General features: G+C 38.4%; 1 protein-coding gene across 2 annotated transcripts in view; it reads right to left on the reverse strand.

The window, feature by feature from the left end:
• The window catches only part of LOC105446089 (type-1 angiotensin II receptor-associated protein-like), a 32,699-nt gene extending 9,602 nt beyond the window's left edge, over nucleotides 1-23,097 (reverse strand). Inside the window, exons 1-3 of one of the 2 annotated variants that reach the window (XM_030986786.1) lie at nucleotides 22,779-23,097; nucleotides 7,796-7,830; nucleotides 5,007-5,118 (exon numbers count right to left, since the gene is read on the reverse strand). In XM_030986786.1, coding sequence (XP_030842646.1) covers nucleotides 5,007-5,118; nucleotides 7,796-7,830; nucleotides 22,779-22,868 — 237 coding nt within the window. In that variant the 5' untranslated portion in view covers nucleotides 22,869-23,097. Of the gene's footprint in view, nucleotides 1-5,006; nucleotides 5,119-7,795; nucleotides 7,831-14,822; nucleotides 15,330-22,778 lie in introns of those variants that run through there. The other variant, XM_030986785.1, reaches the window with a different exon arrangement.
• Between the last annotated feature and the right edge of the window lie 720 nt (nucleotides 23,098-23,817).

Genomic DNA, 23,817 nt, shown 5'->3' on the forward strand with positions numbered 1-23,817 from the left:
GCCACATTGAAACACTTTTTTTTCTTCAAAACATAAAACAGGACTTTTACCAGTGGGAAAACAACATGAAAGTAGGAAAAAAAATGATACAGAAAACTTTCATCAGCTGTTCTTGTGTTGGGAAAAAATTATGGAAAAAAAAAAAAGTTTGATAATTTGTTTGATGGGGTCCATGTTGATGGGGTCCATTGGACATGTCCAGCCATGGATAACAAACGGGTCTGCATGAGCAGACTAACTTCTTGTGTTCTCACAATGGAGGTGGCAAGCACGTCAAGGAGTCACACCATAAATCATTCACCCCTCCTGCGCCCTTCTCACACGCCTCCTCTCATGAATCATTACCGATTGTTTCAAGAAAACTGCTGACTTTAAGGGCCAATATCACATTTGAAATATGTGTTCTGAATAGTTTACTTAGAATCTGGGGAGAAAAAAAATGCAACTAAAAATATGTCTTTTTTATGTATCGGTAATTCAAATATTTCAAAAGTTTGATTTGTACACAAGACGTCACTTAATAAATTATTCACCCCTCCTGCACTCTTCTCACATGCCTCCTCTCATGAATTATTACCAATTGCTTCCGAGAAAACTGCTGACTGCGGCCAATATCATATTTCAAATACGTGCTATGACTACTAAGTTTAATTAGAATCTGTGCAGAAAAAAGAAAGATTTTTGTTGTTGATGATATTCTTTCCTATATGTGCACTTCAAATACTTGAAAAGTTTGATTTGCACACATGTATAAAGCCCATTTTATTTCTTCCCACAAAGCCAGGGCATTTTGCCCTGTGAGAAAATATTTGGTTTATTCTTCTTTCTTCTTCTATTGTTAATCTTCCAAGGGCTATGCAGCCTATCACAAAGATCTGTAGAAATTAAGATTACCAGTTTTGTGTGCAGGCACACTAAACACCAGAGTAAATACTTGGGCTCAAAACAATTGGTAACTAATCCTGTTTTGGGTCATTTTATTCTCCTTGCTTCCGTGCTAACTGAATAAGAAACACTGACAGTTTTTCTGTTTTCTTCTCCAGAAGTGTAACTGGTAGTAAAAAAAGAAAAACTGCTTGTTTTCATACTAGTTTTTCTTCAATATGCATAGGCCTATTCTTGACATCTTAATAGCTCAGTGAGTAAGTCATTAGTAATGTTGAGTACCTTCCGGTAAAAGTTTGAAGTCATCATTTCATCACCTGCTCAAAATGTCTACTGAGAGTGAGCGCACAGAGTACCTCAACAGTTCAAGGCCCAAAGTTATGGCTAATTTCATTGGAATCCAGGTCAGAATTAGGAATGTTTATCATTGGTCTGTCAGGAAAAGTAACTTTCGTAGTGATATTCATTAAATGGTTTTAAAATTCTGATAACCAATATGCAGAGGTGAAAGTGAGCACTACAAAAAAAGAGTTAGTTTTCCCTCAACCACACCCCCCTTGAGTAAACAAAAAAAGAAGAGGATTCGGGGGGGGGGGGGGGGGGTGATGGAATGGCATCTAACAATATCCCCCCCCCCCTTTGAGTAAGAATATTGGGGGAAAATAGGGGAAAATAGGGAAGAATAGAGAATATAAGGGGAAAATCTGGATTAAATCAGGAAGAAGAAGAAAAAAAAATTGGGTTCAAAATGATGAATAATGATAAACAAATAATTTTGAACAAAAAAACTGAAGGAAACAATGAACAAGGAAGAAGAATGTGTGAAGCAAAGATTGATAAATAATTATAGAGCAATAGAATAAAGGAATAATAAAAGTAATAATAAACAACATTTATGATGGCAAGGAAGAAGAATCAGGATGATGAATAATGTTACTGTTCAAAAAAAGATTAGGAATTAAGTTTGATTATCAACAAAAAGTTTGCTCCGCCCAAAAAGTGTCCCATAAAATACGATTGCTACTAATACTACAACAAATGCTTCGCCGACAATAGTTTTTTTCACAGATTATTTTCGTTTCTTTTTTTCTTCATTTTCTGATTGCATTTCATGAGATAATGCAGATGAAATTAAATGAATGAATGTGGGAGGAAAAAGGATTTACCTAAAAGTTATTTTGAAAATACTGAAATAACTTTCCATCTATCACTGTACGTCTCATATAATGTACACTAAACACTCATTACATGTCGTGGGAAGTTTTTAAAAAAAAAGTAGAGCAGCAAGCCACATTCACCAATACGCGCATACCTCCTAGTTAATTTCAAACAGCTCATCAATATGTAAGACCTGACCTCAATGCAAGCAAGCACATACATCTTATGCTATGGTCACATTACCCAAAAGTAGCCTGCTCGGCGGCCGAGCGGCGAGTTTTTAACCAATTCTACCCGGCGGCGGCCGCCCAGGCACCGCTCGTTTTTAGGGCACCGCTCGGTCGCCGCTGAAGTTTTAGCGCGGAGTTAAAATTTGGGCGGCGCCTGCTCACTTTTCACTCGCCGCCCAAAATACGCTCGGTGCCTGGGCGGTCGCCGCCCGGGCACCGACCTAATCGCTGGGCGATGCCTAATTCCAGCAGCGACCGAGCAGGCTACTGATCGGTCTGTCGCTGCTCTGATTTGTGACCATAGCTTTACCAGGTAAACCATCTGCAAGTAAAGCATTATACAATGTACTAGGTCATCATGGAAGTTCTAGAGAACATCAGGGGAGGGATCAAAATAAGCTTTGACGGGCACTTATACGTAAAGAAGAGAACCCATTCAGACGGGAAAATTAGATGGCAGCCTTTCTGCTTATTCCCATTTATACAAATCATTTAGTAGCAGTTTGATGTTAGTTCTTCATGATAAGCCAATTGCTCTTCTTCCGGTGGTTCCGTGAGTCCCTTAAAGTCAGTGAAAACAAAGTACTCGAATGAGACAGGGTGTTTTACACACTAATATATATATATTTAGTAAAGCGCTTAACTGAAGGAAAGAAACCTATAGAAAACGGACTAGATAATATACTATTCTAAACAAGAATGTACTACATGTACTACATTACGTTACAATTTCACGAGAGAAATAGAACTCGAGAGGGGGAGAAGAGAAGAAGTGATGAAAATGAAAGAAGACTAATAGCATGAGAGGAAAGAAAAGAGCTAAGAAGACAAGAAAAGGGTGTGAAAAGGAAAAGGAGGAGCAAGAGAGAGAGAGAGAGAGAAAGATAGCTTTGAGCTTTGGATCAGCTAATGAGTAATACATGAAACAGATTTTGAGCAGAGTATTTATCTTTCGCCAGAGAACTTGCATAAGGAGCTACAACTTGATTTTTTTTAAATCAAACATTATGGGGAAAAGCAAAAAACGACTGAGCATTAATTGCACTAATTGTCAGAGCAGCATTCATACCTTCTAAGAGGCCGCACTTTTGGATCAGAGAGCATTTTTATTATCGGTGGAGCATTGTCTTTTACAGGTACTTTTGGGGAGGAGCAACAATTATTGTCGTAGTAGCTTTTGTATTTTACGGGGCACTTTTTGAGCGGAGCAATTGTCGGCGGAGCAAATGTCGGCGGAGCAAATGTCGGCGGAGCAATTGTCGGCGGATCAATTGTCGGCGGAGCAATTGTCGGCGGAGCAATTGTCGGCGGATCAATTGTCGGCGGAGCAATTGTCGGCGGAGCAATTGTCGGCGGAGCAAATGTCGGCGGAGCAAGTGTCGGTGGAGCAAGTGTCGGCGGAGCAATTGTCGGCGGAGCAAATGTCGCGGAACAAATGTCGCGGAGCAATTGTCGTGTTTTGCGGAGTAAATGTCGGCGGAGCATGCGTCGCGGAGCAATTGTCGCATTTTGCGGAGTAAATGTCGGCGGAGCATGTGTCGGGTTACCGTATACATACTTTCAGTATACTTTCTTGAATGTTCGGCAGGATCACTATAGTCTTGGTATTGATATAGTATCCTGTCGTTTTCTTCATCACTCTCAGACAGAGATATAGACAGAGAAACATGATTCTATGTCAGATTAGTCATATTTATTCCCATTAATACCAGGCAAGCTACATATCTGCTATATACCATAAACACACTCTCTGGTCATTTTGGCATCATTATTGCTATGAGAAATATAATCAATTTTTTTAATAGCGGTGGGGTGGGGTACATGTCAGAATAGGAGGGAGAGTAAGTTATTTCCAATAAAAGCCAAACTCATGCTCTGCTTCTGTAAACATATGCTCTAGGGGTTCAGACATCATTATTGCCATGAAACTAATGGTAAATATTTGCAAGGGAGAAGAGAGTCGAGAGTGGGTGGGGATGGGAAGGAGGGGACTTATTTCCTATAAAAGTCAAGCTCATCTAAAATGTCTTTCCAAAAAACACATTCCCTGGTGATTCAGGCATCATTAGTGCCATAAAACCAAAGGCCAATATTCGGGATTGGTTGGGTCAGGGGGGGGGGGGGGGAGAAGGGAAAGGGATGAGCAGGAGGGGACCACATCCCCCCAACAAGCTATACTAATAATGTTTAATTTTTTTATAGCGCTTAATACAAATGTCTCTAAGTGCTTTACAAATATATCATTACCCCGGTCATTGGATTCAGTGCTTGCCCGCACACAATGTGTGCACAATCTCCACTCCCTGGGGAGCATTCCAGCCAGGCGTTACATGATGCTCAAAAACTGATTGACCATAAACGCACTCTGGTGATTCAGGCATCATTACTGCCGTAAAACCAATGGCCAATATTTGGGATGGAGGGGGGGGGGAGGGGGGAGAAGGGAAAGGAATGGGCAGGAGGGGACCCACACCCCCCCCCCCCCCCCCCCCCCCCCCCCCCCCCCCCCCCCACCCCCCCCCCCCCCCCCCCCCCAACAAAGCTATAGTTACTGTCTAATACCATAAACACACTCTCTGGTGATTCAGACATCATTATTGCCATAAAACCAATGGCCAATATTTGGGATGGAGGGGGGGGGGGGGAGAAAAAGGGAAAGGAATGAGCAGGAGGGGACCACATTCCCCCCCCCCCCCCCCCCAACAAGCTATGAGTATGACGCTACTGTCTTACCATAAACACACTCTCCGGTGATTCGGGCATCATTATTGCCATAAGGCCTGTGATCAAGATGATTGAGTTCATATACACGTAACCAGAGTCGATCCATCCTCCCATAGAAGCCCTGCAAATTGGCAACAAAAACAAATTAAAATAAAAAATGAATATAAAGGACAATCAAATTGGCAACATAAAAAGCATTGACATTTTCAAATCATGATGTAATGCATCATTCATGACAGTTTTTTGCAAATACAGGCGACTGAACAAACCACTGCAGGTGCTGTGATCTGCACTGCAATTCACAGCTGAGAGAAGTAAATAGTGGTGTATTCATTGTATAGAAATTTGAGGGATGTGAGAATGTCATTAAATATACTGGAAGTGAATTCAGGGGAAAATTTAACAATAAAGACTATTTCCAAATGTTATGTCCATACAGAATGAAAAGCAGAACAACTCTCAGGAGGCCTGTCTTCATCAGCTCGAGATTGCTAAATAACTCACTATTTAACTATCCGGATCACAAATTATCCAGCTAATTCAGGCTTATTTCCCAAATCAGAAATAGCGGGTTGTTTGACAATCTTGAGCTGATAAAGACATACCTAGGGACATATTCTTAAATATTCTCAAGGAATTCAGTGTATCATATTTTACACAGAGATCATCTCAACTCAAATCTATTAGAGTGCCATCAAATTCACAAGAAAGTATCATAGATAAGATTTCATGATACCAGATTTTAATCATGCTCCGTGATATCAAACAATTCATGAACCCGTTTTGAAATGCAAGAAGAGGTACATGTACACTGTATGTATGCTTTCCTTTGGTATCCAAAGATACAATATTAAGAAAATGAAATTTGGGCATTTATAATTAAATCCGGCAGTCAAAGGTTAGAAATATTAATGATGGCGACAAAACACAACAATAACAGTAGTATAATGATAATAACAGCAAACAATAAGAAATGATAATAATAATAATGATAGTCGCATTTATATAGCGCTAAATAATACCTTTCTAAGTATTTTAATGTATTAATACCCTATTGACAAATATTTCAACAATTTCCCCACATATGTTTAATGTGAGTCGTTGTAACTGTAAACCACAGGCCAATGTATGCATTGAAGATGGAGGAACAAGCTTCCACTGTAGACAGAGGCAGACCCTCCAACCGGCATACATGCATTTCAGCCCAGGCCATTACAGTTTGGATCAGTCTTGGGACAGCGTAAGCAAGTTCAAATGTCTCAACAAGAATACTCTTGTGACTTTTCGCGGGAGAGATTCCTGCATTCTATCCAAAAATACTTTGGGTGTCTGACATGGTTTTTATTCATGAAAGGAGGCTTCGTTTGCTCGTCTTCTCCTTTCCTTTGTTTCCCTTTCTCCTCACTCATGGCCTTTTTTAATTTAATTTTGTTTTACTTCTTTTCTTCCTCTTCCCCTCCCTCCCTCCCTCTCTCATTCTCCCTCCCCTCTCCTCCCCTCTCTCTCTTCTCCTCCTCCTCCTCCCCTCCCCCTCCCCTCTCTCTTCTCCTCCTCCTCCTCCTCCCCTCCCCCTCCACTATCTCTCTCTTCTCCTCCTCCTTCTCCTCCTCCTCCCCCTCCCCTTCCTCCTCCTTCCTCCTCTTCTTTTCTTCATGCCCAATCTCACTTAATGATGACATTTCCATTCATCATGTCATTTTCTCCTGTTCTCAGAGATTCAAGCTATCCAGGTAATTTCATCAAATGACCATCTATAACTTAAATGGATGTCGATCAGAACAAAATATGGGGAACACATTTCTATGAAAGGTTGACGTTACATGTACATTTAGACCATGACATTTTGGTCTCATTTTAATACCAATGATAGGCCTCACTGGGGCAATTTCTGCTCCATTTGTAGTATACAGCTAACAAGGTTGGGAAAGATAATGATCTTTATGTCCACTACTATTTTCACTGACCAAATCTACTGTGCAACAAGCATGTATGCTAAAGTGACATGAAATATTTAATGTTTCATTTGCAGTGACTTCTGAAAGTTCAAGGATGCAGGAGCTTCAAGAGTCATTTCAAACATGTATACACCATACATGAAAAGCAATTGGAAGAGAGAGACAAGAAGAGAGAGACAAATAGACAGAGACAAACAGACAGACAGACAAAGAGAGAGAGAGAGAGAGAGAGAGAGAGACAGAGAGAGAAGAGAGAGACAGAGAGAAACAGAGAGAGACAGACAGAGACAGAGAGAAACAGAGAGAGAGACAGACAGAGACAGAGAGAAACAGAGAGAGACAGACAGAGACAGAGAGAAACAGAGAGAGAGACAGACAGAGACAGAGAGAAACAGAGAGAGACAGACAGAGACAGAGAGAGACAGAGAGAAACAGAGAGAGACAGAGAGAAACAGAGAGAGACAGAGAGAAACAGAGAGAAGAGAGACAGACAGAGAGAAACAGAGAGAGAGACAGAGAGAGAGAGAGAGAGAGAGAGAAGAGAGAGAGAGAGACAGAGAGAGAGAAGAGAGACAGACAGAGACAGAGAGAAACAGAGAGAGAGACAGAGAGAAACAGAGAGAGACAGAGAGAGACAGAGACAGAGAGCGAGAGAGGGAGAGAGAGAGAGAGAGAGAGGAGAGAGAGAGGGAGAGAGAGAGAGAGAGAGAGAGAGAGGGGAGAGAGAGAGAGAGAGAGAGAGAGAGGGAGGGAGAGAGAGAGAGAGAGAGAGAGAGAGAGAGAGAGAGGTGGGGGGGGGGGGGGGATGGAAAGATAGAGATAAATACTAGGGCTTTTACTTACCATACTGTTAAAACAAACTGGACTCCAACCACCACCTGTAACATGAAAGAGAAGCAGGAACATTAATAAAATGTTATCATTTAATTTTAATTTGTAATAAAATTATTGTAACTGTGATCATCATCGGTGATATAGGACCAGCCCCAATGTTGAGTAATTCCGAATTGCATTCAAAGTACACAATGTTTTAGAAGGTTGTGTTAAATTTTTGGGGGGATTTTGGTTTTTTGGGGGGGGGGGGGGGGGGGAGGGGAGCAGGTTATCATAATATAAACTTCAACAGGATCATATACATGTAGCAAACAAATAATAAGACCCTCGCAATAAGATAAAGTCAAGTAGCGAATTCTTAAAACATAACCTGAACATTCATCAAGTAAACATTATACTTTTCATATGATACATAATAAGTATTGATATATGATCAAAATATCCATCAATGCATCATATTTCTTTCATTAATGTGATATGCACATCTCTGATTTCTTAAAGTCACAAGGAACTTGAAACTTACACTACAGTGTAGTCATACTGTAAGTGTAACTCAAGCAAACAACAAGAACTCATAGGGATATATGCCATGTGACTATTACATTACTCATAAGTGGGCGTTAAGACTAAATGTTCCACAATATGTGATCTTGATCTTATCATTTTGTATGAAATATCTAAGCATTTTCCTTTAAATGACCATAAGGAGTACATTCATATTCATGTAGATAATATCTCGGAGGAACAGTCATGTCTGTATTATATAACGTATCAATATGAAATATAAGGATGTAACTAGAAACACATAAAAGGAACAGAGTTGTGAAAAATTGTCTTTTACTCGGGCATGGCGGTAAAATGAGACATAAAAATACATGTACTGTATGTTGCTAAGATTCAGACTAGACCAAAACATAGTTGCATAAAAGTATGGGAAACAAATCTGAAAATAAGATAATAATAAAAGGTTAGTGTTTCCCTTTCCTTAAAATCTACATATATCTTTGTCTGTCCAAAAAAAAAAAAAAGACTTAAAAAATAATTATCAAAAACTACCGGAACCACAAATAATTAAAACTCAAACAAATTTGAAAAACAATTGTTTTGTACAGGAACAAGAAAAAAAGTTAATAATTGTCTATTCATCATGTACAGAAACATGTAGCCTCTTGACAAAATAATCGGCTCGCATCTGTATTATTTACACAGAGAAATACATTGCGCCACTGATAAATTAATAAAAAGTGACAGACAGTATAAAAATGCTCAATTTACATCTACCAAGCATAGCCTTTAAACTCAAGTCAGTTTTACTTGTAAAAGGCCTCACCAATGTAATTGAATTCATTGTCTCGATAAATGGCAACAACTCACATTACCTCTATATCACTCATAAATGTCAGACATTTCACACCCACAGCTTAGAAAGTACATCCCACGCTAAGTGATAACAACTCTATTTTAAAATCTCGTGAGATACTTTCATCGCAAAGTGATGTCAAAGGGGGAAGTCAAACCCTGCTACTAAGTTGGTTTTAATAGAAGCAGAAAAATGAGAGGAACTGGTACATCAGTGAAATTTTGAGCAAATTTCAATCATAAAAAGAAGAAAGTTATGAACTTTTGAAGTTGAATTCAATCAAACACAAATTGCCATAATCTGTGACGAATCTTGCGAGTTCCCAACCCATTTGTTTTGTACTAAATTTTGTTTAAATATATATTTTCCCTCAAGAAAGTTTCCAATCATACATTTGTTTTAAGTATGACTATTGCAAATATGTTTCTACAATGTATACAACCCCTGTATGAGACAAATCTATTCCGTCATCAATAATAAGTAAGGAAATGAAAGTTTCTGATATTTTCTTAGAGGAGCTTGCAAGATACACTGTACGTCACAGTGTTCCCAATTTTTGATTTAATGATGACAACTTCATATTGCTTAAACTTTCACTAATTTGTTTCATTTTTATGCTTTTAGTAATACCAGCTATATCTGTCAGGGTAAACTTCCCCTTTAATGAGTTGGAAGGAGTGAATTCACTCCCTTCTTGAGCTGTTCACACTGTCAGATCTTGAACTTCTAAAGATTTTCCCTCAATTGAATTTGACAGTTAACTTTTTTGTGGTACATTCCAGGTAATTTGATTTGAATCATATTCAAAATGGCTATAGCCCTTGAAGCTACATGTATCAATGTCCATCTCACAATCCTTCTGAGGGCTATTTTGAGGGATCACTAACAGACGGCCCACAATACATTAATAACAGCCTCTTTCTGATGGCTCACAAGCCCAATTTTTTTCTATTTTCCCTGACACTGTATGTGTCTGTTTGTGTTTTCAGTCTCATTGGCCCGGTTGTATAGGTACCATTTTTTCTTAAAATTATAAAATGCATATTCCACTTAGTGTTGCAAATTTAGAGACTTTGCTTAGTACTTTCAATTAAACTGCTCTTACTCATGAACAGCATGATGTACTGCTACATGAACATGAACTCAGATTCCTGTGATTTTTGCTCATCTATTAAGTGTATTTAATTCACATCATTCAAAAGATAAACAACATTCATAAAAAGAGGAATTTGATCTGCTATGGACATGAGTATATGTAGTTCAAAGGGTGTCGAATGGATGATACATCAACGATATAAGAATTTGTTAATTGATAAGGATGGATCTATAACAACCAAGACGACAAACGCCTACTACTTCATTAACATGATTACAGTCTTCTCAATCAACGGTTTCCTGGACTAGCACGTACATTACATGGAGTGCGTCATCAAGACATTGGAAAGGTTGTTTAAAGGGCCACCAGGTACTGTATCAAACTGGCCAACTAAAACAAATATGTAGATTAAGGCTTAAAACAGGCAAGTCCGTCCTATCTGTAAGTTGAATTTAATAAATAGAGAAAAGTTCATGAACTTTCATGAAGCAGTCATCTGTATCACACAGGCTGTATGAAAATTAGCAAGTTGTTTTTTTGTTTGTTCAAGTTTTCACTACTTATTCAATTCAACTTGCAAATGGGCAGGCCTTGCCCTTGAAATGCAGAAATCTGACATGCATCAGAACAAGGTATTAGGTTCAGGGTTCAGGTTCAGGTTAGGTATAGATTTAGAGTCAGAGTTAGGACTTAGGATTAGAGTCAGGATTAGGGTCAGAGTTTAGGATAAGGTCAGTTTTAGGGATAGGGTTAGGATTAGGGTTACTTGCATGGTGGGGGTATTCTCCAGTTGTTCCAAAATGAAACAATTCTGTGACTGATCAAGGAAAATGCTATATAAAGGACCGGAAAGTTATGAAGTTTTTAATCTGTGATTGATTCTACACATATTGGCAATTGTCTGACAATAACCATCATCTATTTGATGCCATGAGGGCATAAAGTATGTGTTAAAGTACATATTTTAAAGAGTTAATGCCCTTCTGGCTCCAAACAGACGTATGTTGCAACCACCTTTTGCATTGCTTTCATGAATTGTTCTTCACAGGAAAAGGAAATACCTGTATGTCAAACTCTACTTAATGGAAATAGTTGTTTTGATAAAGTTTGCAAACTATACATGTAGTTCTGGCATAAATTTAAGTAGGAAATAAGCTACAATGTAATTTTCAATAAGTTTTTATTTTTCACACTGGAGGAGCGGGGTACCAAAGTCCGAAAATACCTAAACAATCTTTCCCATTGATCTTTAAGAGTAACGAATAGCCTAGTACTGATCTAATAAAACCAAAAACCTGGTCACACTTTAATAGCCTATTCACACTTCAATTTTCTTGGACCCTACATTTTTGCTTTTCAGCCCTCCCTAGCTTCCATCTGTTTGGATTTTTTTCTCACCCAAAATTTGTTTAGGAAGCAGGATATGAGGAAAGTCAAGTTTTGCTTCAATTCCAGGGTTTCATGTTCTAAATTTATCCTGAGGAGGTGAGAAGGCCAAAGTAAAATGGAAAGCATGGTTTAAAGAGGAGGTCGAGTTTTGTGGCGAAAATCATCCAACAACGATGAAAAACGCCATAAAAAACAAACAACAACAACAACTGGTAAAGATGAAAAGTAATTTGTAATGTTTCTCCTTCTATAATATCACAATTGAAATGCCCCTGAAAAGATTGCTATTCAAATGCCCAAGAGTTCAAAAATTAATCTGAAATAACCAGACTAAACGTGTGTGCCTATTCCCATATATCCACTTCTGTGTGCAGTGCACATGTTTTCCAACAAGACTACATGTACATCAATTTCTTGTCATTTTGATCACTACAAAACAGTAAAAAATAAAAAAAACTCATTACAACAACAACAAAAACATTGTTTTTTTTATGTACTACTGTACATAATCAACATTTCCAGACTGCTTTTAGTCAGTTTCTTCACAATGTAATGTCATGCAATACCCAAATTTTCCTTATATATGCAATCGATTTCGGTCAATCCAAGTCTTACATCCTTCACAGCCGATTTCTTGTCCCAAAGTATTCTCAACTCAGTCTTTCAGCATAGGCCATAATGGGGGAAATGACCATGGAAATTACATCACTTAGTACTTAATAGTAAAGTTGAACTTTTGAGAAGTCTTATTGAATTTTCACTTAAAGTACACATGCATACAGTACATGTACAAACTTCTACTTGTCAATAAACCTTGATGAATGACAAGCAACCAAAATGTTGATGATACTGTATTTTTTGTTAAATACATTTTTGTCAGGTACGTACATGTCTACGTGTAACCTACAGATGTACACAAATATTTGAAATTGTTTTTGAGAGAGTTAATTTTATGCCCTGGAACATCGGAAAAAGCTATAAATTACACTCATGTTATATATAAAACCCCATGAAGGAAATGACTCTGCTGTAGAATTTTCATAGAGATGATATCAAGTGCTGCCTACACGTAGTAAACATTTTAAAGCTGTAGAAGTACCAGTCAAGTGAACCCTCAAAAAGAGGGCCTGTGAGACTTACTTCGGTGTTCTTGTTGAACTAGTGGGCTGCCGGTTTTGTGGGCTGTATATAGCCTTCGTACAAATACAATACCTACAATATTGCATAGCCTATAAGATATTGATCCAGATTTGGAAGAAATACTTTTTCGATGGTTATTGGTTATTTTGCCCGACCATCTGGTGGAATTTGATTTATCAAGACATGAAAATGGACTCCATGGAATTTGGCAAAAAGAAAAGGCCAAAAGGGCAATTCTAGGCCATGTTCAATAAAACTTGTTATCACTACCGGTACTGAAATCCTGGCATTTGACTGGCTGAGAGCAAATTTGTCATAGAAAGTTAGCATTTGTTATTGATATCCATTTTCATGAAACAGGGCACTACAGTTCATGTATATGCAGTTTGTCCCATATCTCTCTAACTATTCAATCTCTTGACATGACCATTGAATGCAATTCAATTGCTTTCTTGTATCAATATCATTAGCCCTTTTTGTACCCTGAGATTTTTCATTCATGGATGTAAAATATCATACTGTAGTCATACAGGACATATTGCATGGAATGGCCCCAAAGGCAAATCATCATCAATCGTGACCAGAATTGTCAAAATTTACACATTAACAATCAACTGGATTCATGTTGCTTTTGATTTTGTATAATCTGTAGTATATACAAAGTACAGAACTTGACATTCGGTGCTCCATAAATAAGTAGACCATGTTTACGAGCCTATATCTATAACTAGATGGAATTGAAGGAAATATCAATAACGACGCCCAGTCATTCAGTCAATGAACCTTGTTAATTTCTACATGTAATTTCCACGCCATGCATTATTAAACTTGTCTGCCAGGCCTCGATCGTCTTGTATCTTGATTTCAGGGTCTCCAAGATTCTACAGTCAGCATCTAATTGATTGGACCCAAGTCTGACACCTGTCACAAGCGCTACCTTTAGCTGCATTTACACAGCAAAGCAAAACTCATTGATTTTTCCTACATTACGTTTTTTGATGAAAAACCAAAATAAAAAATCCACCTCTGTCGAACTTTCATCTATGTTTGCAGTGTAAAAGCCCGCTCTCGAAACTTCGGTACGATTGTGTGTTCCGTGACTCTCCTCGCTTCCATGCTATCTCATGCAAAGCAGCGACAAGTCGCACGTGCGCACTACTCACCAAACAATCGGTATGAGCAAGCATCGACGTTTTTTGACAGGTTTTCCAGTAGAGTAAATGCATGGCAGTCAAAAAAATCAAAGCTTTTTTCAAAATGGTATTTTGGCCGTGGAAATGGTCCTTTTGTGAAAATGAGTAGATTATAAAAAGCCAAATGGAGAAACAGAACAATATTGCAGCTCAACCAAGCATGTGTCATGAAAAACATTGTTTGTCCTTTCAACATCATGGTATTCTTAACCCGACTATAATAAGATATGGTTGAATTTGATGAAGTAATCATTTACAGTTCAATGAATGAAATAAAATTGGAACTTGATATAGTTTACTCTTTGCGGTAGGTACATGTAATAAACAATGATAATATTCTCTAATCCTGGCATGATTAACTCAAATATAATACAACAATTGAAACTTCACTGCACTACATTCATGAATTGTATTCATAATTCATGAATGTCATTCATGAATTGTATTCATAATTCATGAATGTCATTCAAACCATATCATTCAAATTCCCCACAAATGAGTAGCATTCATGTGGTGAAATATGGCAAAGCCATCTCAAAAGGAATTATACAATGCATTGTTTTGCTTATCAATTATGATGCATTAAGACTTTATAAGACTGTACATGGCAGCCTCATCTGATGAAAAGTGTGTTAATTTAAGCTCTTACTGTTGAGGCAATTCTAACAAGCACCGGCTCTGCCACTTCAATAAAGTCGCAACAACTGCCTTCACAATTTAGAACTCTAGCACGAGGCGACATGATCAAGAAGCAACTTCGGTTGGGGCTTCCACAAATGAAAGGCAAGAGATCGAAACAAAAATACAGGATCCACGTTAACTTCTCAAGCACCGGAAAAAGAAAAAGACGGCATTTACCCAAACTTGCACGCGGCCTTGTCTGAGAGCGGCTGCCTTGTTATCGAGCTTTTTAATCGGTGCGGCGTGACGAAGTTGACGCTCTCGATCTCTGCTGCGTTTTTCTTGCTCTATCCGCTTTTGCTCCAACTGATACATTATAGTGTATCGGTACATACTGACTTTGATCCGGTCCCTGCTCAGCAATCAATCGCAGAAAACATACACTGCTCAAAAATCTCCCTTAAATCTCCCTTTAATGGATGCCCCTCTTTGATTGCACGGAGAAAAAGCCCTCTGATTAAAATATCAACTGCCAAGCTTTTCCCTCCTCTTGTTTTGGTCCTCTTTGACTGAGTTTGCTGGGAGTTAATGCCGAGTTAAGTCCGGTTTTAAGGTTGTGCAAAGTGACAAATCCTTGGCAAGCGCCCTGGACTGAAGGAAGGGGGTCAGTCAGTCAGGCAGCCAGAGAGAGGGAGAGAGAGCGTCTAGCAGGGGGCGATCCTAGTCATTACATAAAAGCCATTGCTTACGCTCCATATGACTCACATTTGGCAAAATCTGAAAATAAGCAGGCAGGGGGGAAGTACATGTACGTACTGTCCAGGGACACAGAATTCTGAACAGAAAGTTGAACTTTCTTTGTTCGGTTATGAAGTAACATATTTGCAACTTAAGAATAAAACAAGAAACTACATTCTTGAACATTTTTCCTCTAAGGATAACAATTTAATTGGATACAAGACTCTAACTTCCTCCCTGTGCATCTTAGAACTTTGCTCCCTGCCTAAAATCATTGCATTAATGGGTCAACTTTAATATCAAGAGCACTGACACATTGTGGGGATCATAATTAACCCGCTGACTACTGGGCTCAATGATTCAATCATTACCATAGGCTTAGTACAGACATCACTAAGTTCCTGTAAGGAATGGGTTAAAGACTTCAGACATGTATGAACTGTCATTACATGCCAATATATTCAAATATACTGCATGTTTCTCCTCAAAATATATACAAAGATATCAATTTAATGTATATTTCAGAGTGTTCTGTAGTGATTTAGTTTTATTTTAAGTCTTGCTGGTCAGAAGTAACTTCCTGAAGATCTCAACGAGCCACTTCAATTTGAAGAGTTCTCATTTCCTTTGTTGCTTTTGTACTTTTATTTGATGGGTTTTTTCATCTTAAATTTAATAACAGAGTAAAATAAAAATTATGTCTATCAATGAAAATAAATACCTTATCTGTTTGGCTACTCCTATGGATTTCAATCCTCATTACTGGGGGTGTCATTGAAGAGTTACTTGAGACCTGTTTTCATTAGCCCAAGTTGGAAAGAAGCCCACTAATCCTCGCGTTTCACAATCCTGGCGCCCTCATTCGGTTCAGTTGCGTCACTCTAGTGCAGTAATTTGGGAGATGGGTCGACAACTTTCTTGACAAATCAGCTTGCTAGTTATTTATCGCACGCTGGTGAGACATCAACGGGAGCCCACCCCGCTAGCTGCCGCTCAGTCCAGGCACATCATAATTTCGCTTTTCGATCTGGATTAAATCTAGTTGACATTGTCATCATGGTCTTCTAGTGTGAAGCTGCAGAATATTTTTGGTGGCGCATGTATTGTAAAACGCAAGAATTCTGACCATGTTGTTCGCAGGATATATGCACATAGATCGCCATTACATCCTTGTGTTTGGGATATTCATGTATTTGCTCAAGCTATGAACTATCGCAACCAAACTAGGACTAATTGCCAGAGTATTGCCTGCTTTTAAGCCAATTAGCAAGGTAACTCACCAGTAAGGCCAAATTATAAAAAAAAACATGTTTAGCGTCCTACTTTTTTTAAGAATAGCAAGGAGGAGGCCCTTTTTTTTCTCTTCTTCTTCTTAAAAATGGCCGCTCGCTACATTTTCCCCGACAGTCGGGCTATTTTTCAAGATGGTCGTCGACATTTTTTTAATTTTTTTTAAATCAGAAATAGATCCATTTTAGCAGTGTTTTTCATTCAAAAAGAAAAATTTTTAAATTTTTTTTAAAAAAAACAAGAAACGCTAAACATGTATATTTTTTTAATGGCCTTAGTGAAGATTCACTTCTACCATGTTAACTCTGAAGCTAGAGCTGATACCTTGAGCAAGTAGGGATCTCTTGGCCAGGAAGCAGGTTACAAGTAAAACTCGGACTGAACTGGCCTACTGCAAGTATCTTGAAACTAATTTAGGCTAATGGAAATGCATCTGAAAGACTTGTACAAGTTGCCTCTATCACCTTACGAGACTCGATCCTAACCTAGACTCACCTAGCTTCAGTGCTCAAAATACACAGGGGCGGTGGGCGATTCGCCTCCATGAGCAACATAATCGCCCCGTCAGGTTGCTCACGGGGCGATTGCAAAATTAAAAAATCGCCCCCGTGGAATTATAAAATAAAGATCATCTTTTCTGTTATAACTTTAACACAATATTGAGTTTCAATTTTCAAACCTTAAACCAATGAAATGGAACTTAGATTAGCGTGCAAGATTTCTCGTTTCATGAGTAGTCCTATTATTACCAATTCAGCTCGCAGTGCAGTGCCGCCGTCAGCAGTGGTTATAGGCCTACTGCGCCGTTAGTAGCGGTACGTGTGCACGCTGCCGCGCCATGTCTGCTGGAGCTGGAGGCGATCGCGCAAGGGCAGAAACATGGTCATGGAGAAGTTTTTTGTTGTGAAAGCGTTAACCCGCTGAAATCTGTTGATTTGAAATGACCAGCAAATAATGAACCTCGACCAGTAAATCAATATTAGGGACTTTTAGATTTGCACGATGAGAACGTTGATTGCAACGTGTGATCTCCTTTTAAGGCAGGGCCAGTGCTTAAAAGGACAGCACATGTGACTGCCAGTGCCTTAAAAGGATGTAACACGTCCACGTCCACGCAAATCTAAAAGTCCCTATTGAGAAGAAGAGGAAGACCAAGATGTCGTGGAATGATGTGGTAACATGGGCAGATCTACGGGGGGGGGGGGGGGGGGGGGGGGGGGGTTAGGAGGTTTAACCCCCCCCCCCCCCCCGGCCCCTTGGGCTGCCAAGTGAAAATGTGATATTAAAGCGGGGGGGGGGGGGGGGGGGGATGCTGGAGAGGAGGACTACTAATCTATTTTATTTTTTTTAGGGGGGGGGGAAGTGAAGCGCCGTTGTAGCATGACTTTCTTTTTAACTCTTACTTTCACCTATCCTCAGATAACCCTTAGTTTTTGGTTGCTGCTTTATATGTAGTTGATAATGCATGATTAAAATAAAGAGAGAGAGAGAGAGAGAGAGAGAACCACCATCATTTTGCAATGGTTCATGGTTCGTGTAATGTACATTTGAAACCATTCCTTAGTGTCTCAACCCTAAAAAAATAGCAAAACTGTTTTTGAGGAAAAGCATTATACTGAATTAAATAAAGAATAATAGCTTTATATTGGATCATACTAATACTGATACGGGCAAAAGAAAATGTGGTATTTGTATAGAGGTATTCCAAAATGACATTCTGATAATCAACATATTTTGTTCTGGTATCATTTGTATATACGCATAATACAACTGATCTTTATGATTTCTTAACATGACATAGCTTCTTATTCCCCTGCAAACACAAAAGAAAACAAGGTTATTTAATAAAAGGATCATGCGACAAATAATCATTGTGATTCAAATTGATGCAAGGATTTTTTTTGAATAAGCAATGCTTTTCACCAGAATCTTCTTTGTAAAAACGACTTTTACAAATCTCAGCCATGCAAATCTGCCACTGTGTTGTAAGATCACTTTCAGATTAGTGAGTATTTTACATTGAATGGAACGTCTCAACTCAGTAAGCATGGCTGAGATTTGTAAAAGTTGCTTTTACAAAGAAGATTCTGGTGAATAGCAGTGCTTATTCAAACAAATATTCGCATAAATTTGAATCACAATCATTATTTGTCGCTTAATCTCTTTTAATGACCTTGTTTTCTTTCTCGTTTGCAAGGGGAGAAGAAGATATGTCACGTTAAAGACATCATAAAGATCGGTGTTGTATGCATATATATTATATACACAGGCCAGTAACAGCTATGTAACTTGTAAATTTGTAAGAGGGAAAATGCTGATTGAAATGATAATGATGAAATAGCAAATAATTGAGGAGTATCATAGGTACCAATTCAATGGATATTTGTATAAAAAAGAGCCCCCATCAACACTAAAAGAGCCCCAGTGAGAAGGCTCACGGGGGCTCTTTTTTGGGGGGGAGGGGGGGGGGGGGAAGAGCCCCCGTGGACAAAAAATTAATTTGAGCCCTGCCTAGCTTACTAAACTCCTCCAAATGAAAAAATAAGGTCAGTTAAAGCCCAGTACCTACAAGAGTTATTGTCATCATGTTGTTGTTGCTATTGTTATCATCATTATGATATCAGTCATATTGATATTTTCATGTTGAGGATAAGTGAACCATTTTGGGTGATTGGTCTCCTTTATTGTGTTTGACAGAAATCTTGAAACTAAAAAACCAAAACTAAAAATATTTTTATTGCAAGATATACTCCTGAAGACGGACAGTCAACCTGTCCGAAACGTCGAGTCTACTCTCCTGCTCCTGCTCTGCAACTCTACTCAACTCTCCAACTCAATCCAGTCTTCTACTCAAACCTCTCATCCTATCTACAACTTTCTGGTTTACAGTCCTTTTCAGGACTATACTCACTTCCGAAAGATACTCTTCCTTCCAACCTCCACTTTCTCGCCTTTCTATTTCACTTCTATTTTCTATCCCCTTCCTTAGTCCTTCTAGGACTTTACACATGGTGTACCGTAAACCTCTACCGCGATTAAGATATAGAATGTTTCACATTTCTCATGGTTTAATAAGTCTTTATCAAACAAAACATATAAGGGAAGAGACAATAATAGTGGTTTTGTACATGTACCCATATACAATAATTTATTAGGGCAAGCACCACGAACTTTAAGTGGCCAATGGAGGTTTTAAAAGTGAAATGAAATTGCATTGCTGATAGGAAACTATAAAATACACTGGCAATTCTAATAGCGAAGGTCATTCATAAATAGGTCAGTAAGATCACAACATTTACGTTGTCGAAAGGTAAATCCATGTGTATGCTGATTTGTAATGCAGCGAGTATTGTGCCAGTCATGTCGTACGCTGTGTGCTGAAAGCCAGAAGGGCATTACATTTGTACATGTAAAGGCCTTTTGTCTCTAAGCAGACAAGCCAGACAAGATATAACCAGACAATGGCTAATTTTAATGAACTAGATATTAACTAATGATTAATTACAAACATGGTTTGCTGAGAGGTAGAAGATTGTTACGCCATATGCTCTATCTATCACAGATTCAACATGCAAAATGGCTCTCACAAAAGTAGGTCTAAAATGTCCTAAAATGCTGACAGGATAAATGTGTCTATAAAGCCATAGTGCAATTGATGATTACAGGCCTGCTACATATACCTGTACCTATGAAAGCATGTATAACTAATAATGAGTCCAGCCCCCTGACCTTGTCCACATACAAATGGATATAAATGAGATTATTCATTGCAATTATTGTGGATGACCTTTCAATGTAAACTTCCTACGTGTACATGTAGTTTGCAGCCTGCAGGGGTAAACCTTTTTTTTTAGTTGTAGTTTGTAAAACATGGCCTGCCTTGTAAGACTGCAGATGGTCTCCTTAAACCCTTTATAGCAATACAATCCCAAAGTTAAGTTTTGCACAAGGCTTCATATAGTCGTGTAAGTGCTAAACAATAGAGTCTGTGCAGACTAGCCAACATGTAGCAGCTTACACTGTGCATGAAGGTGGGGTTTGCCAAATTACTGACAACATACATGTACAATTTACGTGTAGGTAGAAATACATGTATTGTCAGATTGGGTTCGAATCATCATGAGGTGATCAGATGATGATGATGATGACGATGACGACGACGGTGATTATCAATATTGTATTGTTATTATCAATATTATAATTATCATTATCCTTATCATGATCATCATTATCATTAAATCATCATTATTGATTAAGCTGCATTAATATTACAATAACAATCAAGCAAAGAGAAGGCAGATTTATCTACAAATATTGGATTATTATTATAATTATCATTACCAATATTACATTGTAGAAACAACTCTTTAGTCTGGCTGTATTCCTCTACATTTATGTATCCAATGCCTTTATAGATTAATCTGTATTCTACCGGTAATTCCTCATTGTGTACATATAGCTTCTTGAAACATAGTCAGTTGCTTTTTCATGCAACCAGGATGCACAACTCATTTCGGAAATCATAACATTATTGTATAGAGACTTAACAATATACAAATTTAGGGCTAATACCCCTGCTAACTCAAAATATATTAAAATGAAAGCTGAGATGGGTTAAATCATGCTAACATCACCATCATATATTTCTTCCCTGTTACAGTGGTGTCTACATGAGCCATGGATCTCCATTTGGAGATGTAATGAGGTAATAATGATCTCATACTCCCAAAACGGACATGCTAAAATTTGCTGCCCTCTACTGCATACAACAATACACAAATACAGTCTTCCCCTTAAAGATGAAGTTGAGTTCTGGTCATACAATTGCATTGTGAAAGAAATTGTGTGGAATCGACCAGAAAAGGTCGATCATCTAGCATATAATAATTTGTGTGTATTGCAAGGTTCTGGAATCATCAAAATGATAAGAAATTTGGCCGAGTCTTGGTAAAGTTACAAACACTATACACAGAAAGATGTATATGGGACTACACAAACACGTGGAGTAAAAATCATATAAAAATGACATATTTAGAATATAAAGGCATTTGAAGAGCCATGCTTTTCAGGGAACATGTCTTATCTGATGTTCTTCCACACCTGCATAATAAGAATGATAACGCTCACAAATTATCCTTCACCTCTTCCCAGAACTCAACCTTCTCTTTAAGCAAAAAGAGGGTAATATATAATTAGCAAGAAAAACCATTAAAAGGTGAAATGTGATTTGATGCCAAATTTCCTGAATTCATGGTTTAGCTGGTCATCAATAATGCCTACCCAAGACTAGTCAAATTATAAATCTAATGACTGAAGCCTGTAATGTAAAAATGTGGTATAGTTATTGGCATTCATAAAAATTATTAAAAAATACAAGTTGAAGAAACATCACACATGTCACATTCAGAGCTAGAGACAAGGGTCTATTCACATAAAAAGGTAGTTTCTTCTTCTTTATGGTATTTGCTAATTGCTACCCCCCCCCCCCCACTTAGTGTTATTTATAGGGTGCGCATATATATACATGTTCCCTTTTTTTAAAAGCACCCGCCATCTCTGGTGTTAAATTTATGGCGGGTAGGACTTTGTCGTGCAAAAAAGAATCCATTTGGCTTTACCAGAGATTTTGGGAACACGCATGCGGTCCCTCCAACCCCGGAGTCGGGGGGGGGGGGGGGGGGGGGGGGCTTGGGGGGAATTGTTATTGAATATCTTGTAAACAAAATCTTTACCTGAAAAGTCTAGTATATTGCATCTAAATATAATACAAATTTACATCAACATTATAAACTTAAAGCTATAACTAGACCCTATAAGTTAATCACAAAATAAAAACTAATTATTTTGTACTCCTTTTTCCTAACCAGGTAGCCTATCGTAATTTGTATTAGAATTTATGGCTATCTCTTTTGCATTGAACTTGTGCACAGCTGGTATAGTGGTACGTGGTAATACGGCGCCACGCACATGTATACATCATTACACACTGTATACAATACACACAGATCACGAGAATGGACCTTGGACCTGTTATTATCGATCACATGAACTGTGAAAATATAAATAGTCGAGGTTACGCTCCAACCACGCACATGACGTGACCCAAACCTCAAATTTCTGATAAAACAATCTAGTATGACATTTTAGATCAATGAATCCACCTACCTTTAGCGCAAATTTATCCACTAAACCCATGGTGAGAAACTCAGAAGGAGACTGCTTTGGGGTCTGGTTTTCCGCGTCTTCTGGTTGCATAGTACTGTGTGAGCTTGTACAGCGATAGTTTAAATGGATATATTATGATGATTAGGCGCAGCGCACTCGGGTCAGGTCGCAACCGCACGTCCCATTGAGTGGTGTGTAATGTAGATGGTGATGTGTACGCCGCGCCTGTTTGATACCAATGACGTCATCAAACGGCGCCTTGCTGGAAACACAACGTTGAAGCACGCAGTCAATTAAAGCACTGAGATGGGAAGTGATTTCCTATCTGCCTGGCCCTATATTCTTTATAAAAAAATACTATGTTAGTTGTCAACTAGGCCCTATAGTACGTAGCCCACTTGAATACCTAGTTACCAACTATGGAGCAACCGCTGGTCAATTTAGCTTGACACTTCTTGGTAACTAATCATTAGATGTGTGCCTTCTAGCTGGTGGAGATGACTTTCTGGATGGAATAAATGAAAAGTAAATACAATAGCTAGTCTGGATGATTAATTTACATAATTATTTGTGCAGCACTGGTAGTCTGTTGTGTTAAGTTCCAACTACATTGTTATTCACAAAACCTTTACTAAAAATCTTGCCAGCGAGTTTTATTAGACGGTAGAGAGAATTTAGTTGCCAAACTAGAAAATGGTATTCTGGGCCCATTTACATACAAACTTGCTAAGCCTAAGTGGTAACTGAAATGCTTTCTATCCGTCAATTAGAATGCACTGGCAGTCGTGGCAGATATTCATTAATCCTTAGGCCTACTATAATTTCTAGTTTGCAATTAAGCCCTCTCAGTTAGAAATCCTAGTTGGCAACAAAAAGGTCCCGGGCCAGTTGTAACTACATATAGCTATGTTAGTACGGTCAACTATACATCGAAATGGTATACATACAATCCGACTAAGGTACGTTAACAACTAAATTTCTCCCCGCAGTTAGAGACGATGTGGAGTAACTCTAAATGGTCACTATTTGGCAACTAGTT

Source organism: Strongylocentrotus purpuratus, unplaced genomic scaffold (genome assembly GCF_000002235.5).
Source record: "Strongylocentrotus purpuratus isolate Spur 01 unplaced genomic scaffold, Spur_5.0 spur5_scaffold_16, whole genome shotgun sequence".
NCBI lineage: Eukaryota > Metazoa > Echinodermata > Echinoidea > Camarodonta > Strongylocentrotidae > Strongylocentrotus > Strongylocentrotus purpuratus.